Below are 7,651 nucleotides of genomic sequence, written 5' to 3'. Positions count from 1 at the left end.
GAACCATGTATCATAAATAAAAAATAAAAATAAAAATGCAATGAATAACCAATTAGAATGAAATAATGGGTTTGGGTGGACTGAACCATTCTAAATAAAAAAATTGTGTGAGAAAACGATTTCAAATGAATTTTAGGTTTATCAAAAAAACCTTTATATTCACGCGAATAGTTAAAGGTATGAGAATGAAGAGAAAAAGTTTTTGAACCAATATGACCAATTTTAAAGAACCAATTAATAATAGTTCAAGACAGAATCATTCACTTTCATTAGTTGGTTAACATTATACATAACTCTTCTTATTAAGGCATATATCTATCGGGATTGAGTAAACCACATTAGTTTGGGAGGAATGTGTATTAAGGAAAACTATTTGATAAATAATATTTTTTTTTCAATTAAGAAACTTTAGAAAGATAATAAAATATGACAAATTGGGAAACATGGAGTCTAAGAAGGATTTCATCCAAAAATAAAAAACAAAAAGTTTGTTGAGGCAATGATTTGTTTTTATCTGAAACTAGAAAAATATTTGTTAAGGGAAGATCTTCTAGGAAGTTGTTCTATTTTTTATTTTTTTTGGAATGATACTATTTGAAATTAAATAGTAAATATGACTAATTTAAAATAATTTGTTTTTATATGAATCATGAAAAATATTTGTCAACATTATAAAAGGTATTCTAGAAAGTATTTTCTCCATGGTTTTAGTTCATAGAACTATGTCAATCAAATTAATAGTAAAATGTGATAAATTGGAAATAATTTTGTTTATATCTTAAACTAGGAAAAAAGAAAGCTACAAAGAAGCTAGAGTAATTCAAGAACTTATTTTTAAAAATAAGTATTTTAATATCTTCATAATTAGTGTTGTATATCAAAAATTATTTTCCTTAGGCTGCGGCAGGTGAGTGTCATTACGAACAAATAAAACAACCCGTGCACGAGAATTTAAAACAGAAAAAATTTATAACCAAGATGAAATTTATCCATGGTTTTTCAGCTGCCACATAGTCTTCAACTTAGCTTTAGCCACCTTTAATGGTGTGGATCGCGGGGGAAAATGTTCTCCTCATGAAACAGTTTTTACACTTATTGACACCCCGATGACACTCATTTTCAGAGACATGTATAGATATGTGAGAGCCTTTCAAACATGGCTTGTTATAGATGTCGTTCATAACTTGGAGATATTTAGGTGGATGTAAAGACAATTTTTTTAATCGTGAATTTATATAGACCAATATGAGAACTTTATAGTGAAAGGTTGTGAAAACAAAGATTGTAAAGTGAACAAATCTTTGTATGGTTTGAAACAAGCTCCTAAAAAGTGGCATGAAAAATTTAATTATGTGATGATTTCTAGTTGGTTTTTTAAGTCAATGGATCTGACAAATGTGTTTACGCTAAAGTTGTGAATGATGCATGTGTGGTTGTATGCTTGTATGTTGATGATATGCTTATACTTGGTACATGTATGCCACTAAGAACATGCTAAATGAGAACTTTGACATGAAAAAATTAGGCCCGCTGATGTGATCTTAGGGATGAAAATTAGAAGAAATTATAATGGTTATAGTCTTACACCTTGTTTGTTTATTCCTGACTCATCTAAGTCGACTGAATTTGACTCGTTTAGATCTGAGTGAATTCACCTGACTCAAGTGGATCTGTCTCGTCTAGATCTAAGTGAAATCATTTGGATCTGACTCAATATGTTTGTTTTTTGAGTAAGATCTGACTCAAGTGACTCACAATTATGTGAGTCAGTGGTTGGGTCCCATGAGTCAGATGTATTTTGTTAGCTGACTCTAACAGATCCGAGTCAGGGATTAGATCTGATTCAGGTAACGAGTCAGATCTGACTCAATTTGAAAAACAAATTGTCTGACATCTGACTTGGTACGAGTCACGGGTTGACTCAAGTCCAGATCGCGAGTCAGATGCAAACAAATATGGTGTTAGTCAATTTCTTTATGTTGAATCTGAGCTTAGGAAATAAAATCGGTTTGATTGTAAACTTGCTTATACTCTGTAGAATCCTTCTTGTAAACTTAAGAAGAATAAGGGACATAGAGCTTCATAACTTGAATACTCACATGTTATAGGAAGTCTGGTGTATTCGATTACCTCATTCTTTTTTAGTTGAAGTCATATATTCATCATATGCAAGACGGAGATAAGAATTCCTATATTTGGACAAGTTCCACATGGTCTTGGATCCATCTTTGCATGTATTACTCTACTTCCTTGGGCCCGAGACTAGTTCTCCAATTTTGAAATTTTATCTCCGTCTTCCAGAAAATGAAAATATGAATTCAAACCAGAAAGAATGAGGTCAATCCAGTGTTGGAAGAAGAAGTTATGAGCAAAATAATCGAGGAAAATGCCAAGTTTACAATCGGTTGATAAGTGCATTTATATCAGCCGATTTTGGCAAAAAAAAAATTGCGGAGACACTTTCTTAAATTAGAGTTTTTTTATTTCTTTTTGTTGCAATCCTCACATACGATGAACCTAGTCCACGGATTATAGACGTGTTTTATGTAAAAAAATTATCGTCTTTAAGTTTTTTTTTACTAATCGCTACTTGTGGAGGATTAAGTTCTTTTTACTAATCGGTACATGTGGAGGATTGTATTCACCGATTGTGATCAATCACCGTAAAATGAAAAACATATATCGATTCCGATTGATATTCTTCATGGATCAAGAACATCAAGAACAATCGGCCATAAAAATAAAAAACATATGCCGATTATCGGTTGATGTTTTTCATGGATTAAAAATAATCGACCAACGTGTAAGTTTCTTATCGGCCAATTGTTCTTGAACCCAAAAATTTTCCTCGAATAAAAGAAAATTTGAAGAAGAAAAAGAATCCAAAACCATCTTTCTCATGATCTCATTCAGATCGAGACATAAGCAGAAGCGCAAACATTAAAATTATGGGGAGAGGTAAACGAGGTATTCCGGGGAATTAAAATCAAACATTAAAATTACGGGGCAAATAAGTTGAACAGAAATCTAAGTTGAAGACCATTTTAGTCTGCCTTCCAATATTTATCCAAACACTTTCATTCCCCCTCTTGTCTCTACTCTTTGCTACCCATCCATAATTTCTAAAACCCAAAAGCAAATTATAAAGAAAAATATCATATTTCTCGTCTAGTTGCGGACAAATGCAACAGTAGCGACACGTGAACCTTCAGATCCTCCAAACATGAATGTAGGATATGTCCTCACATGACTAACATACCGAAATGAAGTAGCCAAGGGATCAGCGGCAAGCTTCCTCTGATTGAAAGCTTCAACTTCTTGCATCAATTCGTCCTTAGTGCTATTACATGATGTGATAACCTATGCAGACATTTAAAGCAAAAAATAATAAATAACTTTTTAAGGTTCAATCAGAATTTAGAAACTGAAGGATCATATATAATTGTCAGAAAGTTCACACTTAGAAAAGACAGTCATTGTATGCTTAAGAGAGAAGGCGGGCAATTTTACCAGCATTCCACCAGGGGAAACCAACTTTGCAACCGTATCCCAATACATAATCCTGAAGATTAAGAAAGTTCAGGGAAAGAGTCAACGGTTGAATTTTATTACACTAACTTCCATTTCCTGTCTATTCTATCATAAGAAATATATGCTGCTATACATAGTCCTGCCAGAACTTGTTTGGATCGCCAATTTTAAGGAAAACATTTAGGCTACTTATTTATAGAAAGCATATGGTCTGGTTTGGCAAAAAACTTAACTAGAAAGAGTCATTTGGGTAAGATTCGGTATATAAAACATAGCAAATATATGTACTAGACGATTAAAAGAATATGTAGAAATAATGCAGGTTGTTACTTTTTAATATGGCCATCAGGATGCAAACCAATAGCATCAAGAGTCCCCTTATCCACAACAAGACGGAACTGCCTCTCCAACTTAGTCTCAAGAATATCATCAACCTATGTTGGCAGCACAGACAAAGATAATGAGAATGGAGTATAAACAACCTGAAGAAACAAATCCAAACACGCATAATAATGCGTAGGAATACGAAACACCAAATGTTACTTTCACTTGGAGAGCATACAGCAGATGCGGGTTCGAACTTAAGAATAAAAATAGCATTCATTAACTCGGTTAACTTGCAGGATAGTTGGCTTTGCGCTTAGCTTCACTAAATTAAAAAACTTGCAGGTACCATAAGCAGCCTACCAAAACTCCAAGTGATTTCAGAGAACAATATATTCTGAGAGGTAGACAAACCATAAAGGCGATGTTGGTAAATCCATCACGTTCAGCAAGGCCACGAGCAAGGTCAACTGCCCCTTCGCTATAATCAGTGCCCATCAAATCAGTGAACCTGAAAGAATACAATAGTATGCCAAAAAATTGTAAGCACACATCCTGGCATCTGGATCAGATAGCTGCCTAAAGTGAAACCAAATAGTACGATTTTAACTTTCAATCAGTACCCTTGCTTTGCAAATTCCTGAAGAAACAGACCATTGCCAGTTCCAATGTCAAGCACACTCCAAGTAGACAAATCAGCACTATGTGTCTCAGAATCTGATTTGCTGACATCATTAGCAAGATCTTGGACATTATCTGGAGAAACATTGGTGCACAAGTTCTTGGTCCAAGCCGCAACAGTGTCCATGACATCAGCTCCAAACCTAGAAAATCAGAACAAAGCAGATACATATATGAACACAAGAAAGGAATAGCGAAAACTAGTTAAAGCAGATGGGAAAAATATGATGTCCCAGATTATCTACCACGACCTAAGAACATTCAACAGCCTTAACAGATGAGAATTTGTGTTTATTGCCTGCCATCTTTAACAAAAGAAAGACAAATATCCTTTCACACGGAAAGGTGGAACTCAACCAGATCCTGGCATTATGTTTTCGTGATTCCGCAGAGCGTTGAGCAGTGGTAAAGAATACGTGATATGAGTCCGATGTGCACACAAAGAGGCTCCCTAGTTAATACATCTCAAGAACTCACCAACTCAACCACTGCTAATGAACATTTCCTGTGTTCTAAATTTATCACACAAACTTCGTGGTCTAGTTGAGAAAAATATAAGTGATCAACAGAAGGATATATTAAGCAGTTGATAACTCGTTCTTGTTTCTAGTAAGACAACATAAATAATAAGCAAATGAAGCTCGTCGTGGAGAACAAACTACAGTAGCAAAGAGTTAATAAGTATGCAGAATATATTAGAAGATTAAGGGGTTTATATGTTACAGAACAAGAAAGTAAATTATCTAACTCAAAAGGATACAGTTAACGGAAGAGCGACAGTCAGTTTGTCTACAATTAACAGAACAACCTAACACAGCAACCGGCCGATAAATGATAAACGAAACCATTTAGATCTCTTGTAATTATACTGTTATGATCACAAAACTTACCAAACTTCACCAGCATGGCCATGTTCATGAAAATTTGCTAACTCTTCAGCGTATGTGGAATCCCAGTAGCTTTGTAAACCCAAAACTGAAGGTTCCACTTCAGCATCTGGCGCCTCCTTATCCGAACTGATTCCACACAAAGTACAATAGATAATACTACCATCAATCAACTTATACTGAGAATTTCTACCAACATTACAACTACCCGAAGATCACTCTACTTTGTTAATATCAACAGAATTCCGAAACAGTGATTAAAATTTTCCTTATTAATTTTTCAACCTAATCTATGGAATCACAATATCATTTTAGTCCCAACCCAGTTCTAAATTATTATAAAATAACAAATTGAGCCCGTAAAATCAAAGGTTAACGAAATTCGTTACAAATCAAGGTTACCTGCAATCGGATGCAGCTCGAAATATCCCAGAGGAAAGCGCATCAGAAGCATCGACGTGTCTCTGTTCATCATCTAAAGTACTTCCATAATCACTCTTTATAGACCAGGAATCGGCTGCAACAGAGCGATCATCATCAGAGATTAGGTCCGCTGGAGTTACCGTAACTGGTCGTATCTGAGACATCTCAGAATCTTCTGGTGGCCATCTCATCCCAGCCATGAGTAATTAACAAACAAGATGTATGTAAAGTAGGCAGATAGATAGATTGGAAGAGAGCGAAACCCTAGATTTTTGAAATGTAAGTCTTTGAGCGCTAGTAGTAGAGATGATAGAAATGTAAAGAATGAGAACCAAGGGAGGAGGACTCAGCCTGAATTGGGGAAACTATGGAATTGTTGTTTCTTTTTTTCTAGTTTCGTCTGTTTTTCTTTCTTTTCGAGGAGTTGATCAACTGAAATACCCTCAGTTTTCTATCGATTGACGATAATGTCCTTGAACCAATACGGGATGATTATCAGTGATAGGGCTGCACAACGGGTAGGGTGGGTAGGATATGGCATATACCCGCCACCCTACCCGTTTATCGGCGGTTAAGAAAATCTTTACCCGTCATCCTACCCGTTTATCGGCGGTTAAGAAAATCTTTACCCGCCACCCTACCCGCCAAATAATGGATAGGGTAGGATAGGGTTGGCGGGTAGGAGTAAGGATGTGCACTTCTAGGTAGGGCGGGTAGAATATGGCCTATACCCGCCACCCTACCCGTTTACTGGCGGTTAAGAAAATCTTTACCCACCACCCTATCCGTCAAATAGTGGATAGGATAGGATACGGTTAAAAAACTGGCGGGTAGGATAGGATTGGCGGGTATGGGTAGGATATGTGCACCCCTAATCAGTGACGATTATCGGCGACTTGCAAATATTAGGCCTATTCGCATGCACCAGTTAAATGGCATAGTTTGGAATTTTTGCAACCCATTATGGGTATGGCTAAATAATAAAAGTAATTATATAGTCCCAATTGACGATAGTGTCGATCAGTTTTTTATTGACTGATGATAATATCCTTGAATCAGAATGGGATGATTATCAGTGACTCTTACAGTGTTAAGACTTTAAATGATGTAGTCATGTCCCCTAAGCCTAGTATGGTTGGTCCAAGCTTCTCGTGCCTACATAATTTAGTCCAAGATTTAGACGAGTCAAATTCTTTTTTTCATTCGATCTATAAAAATAGACTTTTTCTTTTATCCAAAATATCCTTGAATTATAAAATGTTAGTTTTGGAAAGAGATAAATCAGATCGGATAAACACAAAGAAGGGAGAGGAGAGGGAGACAGAGAGAGGCGATTTCGATGGAGATTGAGTAAACATTTGATTCATCTCGATTTAACTCAAAACAAGCACGAAAAACTAAATATCATCATCAATAACACTTGTTCTTGTAGATCCATTAGGAATCGGTGATGAAAAATTGATGAGCATCATCATCAACAATTGAATTTAAAGATTTTTATCAGTGATTATGAAGATAAGTTTCATCTCCTCTTATCACTTACATTCGAGTTGGAGTTATAAGTTTAACGTTTTCGAAATTGAATTTCGGTTAAATTTTATTATTATTTTTTTATATTAGATTTGAGAGATACGGTTTTAGATGAGATCCATATAGAGAAGCAATTTATTCGATGAGATTCACAAATCGATTTTTTTTGTTTGTTTGCTTTTTAATCGATCAAAAATATTTATACGGCGTTTGATCTCTTGTTTCATCTTCTTATCAATTTTTGAATCTTTTTGTTTCATGTTTTATCTGTACTT

General features: G+C 35.1%; 1 protein-coding gene across 1 annotated transcript; it reads right to left on the bottom strand.

Annotated features, from left to right (window-relative positions):
- Nucleotides 1–2,955: 2,955 nt before the first annotated feature.
- LOC113275447 (EEF1A lysine methyltransferase 2-like) lies at nt 2,956–6,266 on the bottom strand. Its single transcript, XM_026524948.1, has 7 exons — nt 5,826–6,266; nt 5,427–5,552; nt 4,479–4,679; nt 4,270–4,366; nt 3,862–3,965; nt 3,511–3,562; nt 2,956–3,360 (listed from the first exon to the last, which is right to left on the bottom strand). The coding sequence occupies exons 1-7, from the start codon at nt 6,044–6,046 to the stop codon at nt 3,169–3,171; spliced, it is 993 nt and encodes a 330-aa protein (XP_026380733.1). The 5' UTR covers nt 6,047–6,266; the 3' UTR covers nt 2,956–3,168.
- Between the last annotated feature and the right edge of the window lie 1,385 nt (nt 6,267–7,651).

The sequence above is a fragment of the Papaver somniferum genome, chromosome 4 (genome assembly GCF_003573695.1).
Source record: "Papaver somniferum cultivar HN1 chromosome 4, ASM357369v1, whole genome shotgun sequence".
NCBI lineage: Eukaryota > Viridiplantae > Streptophyta > Magnoliopsida > Ranunculales > Papaveraceae > Papaver > Papaver somniferum.
This window is presented reverse-complemented; position numbering and strand designations above follow the sequence as displayed.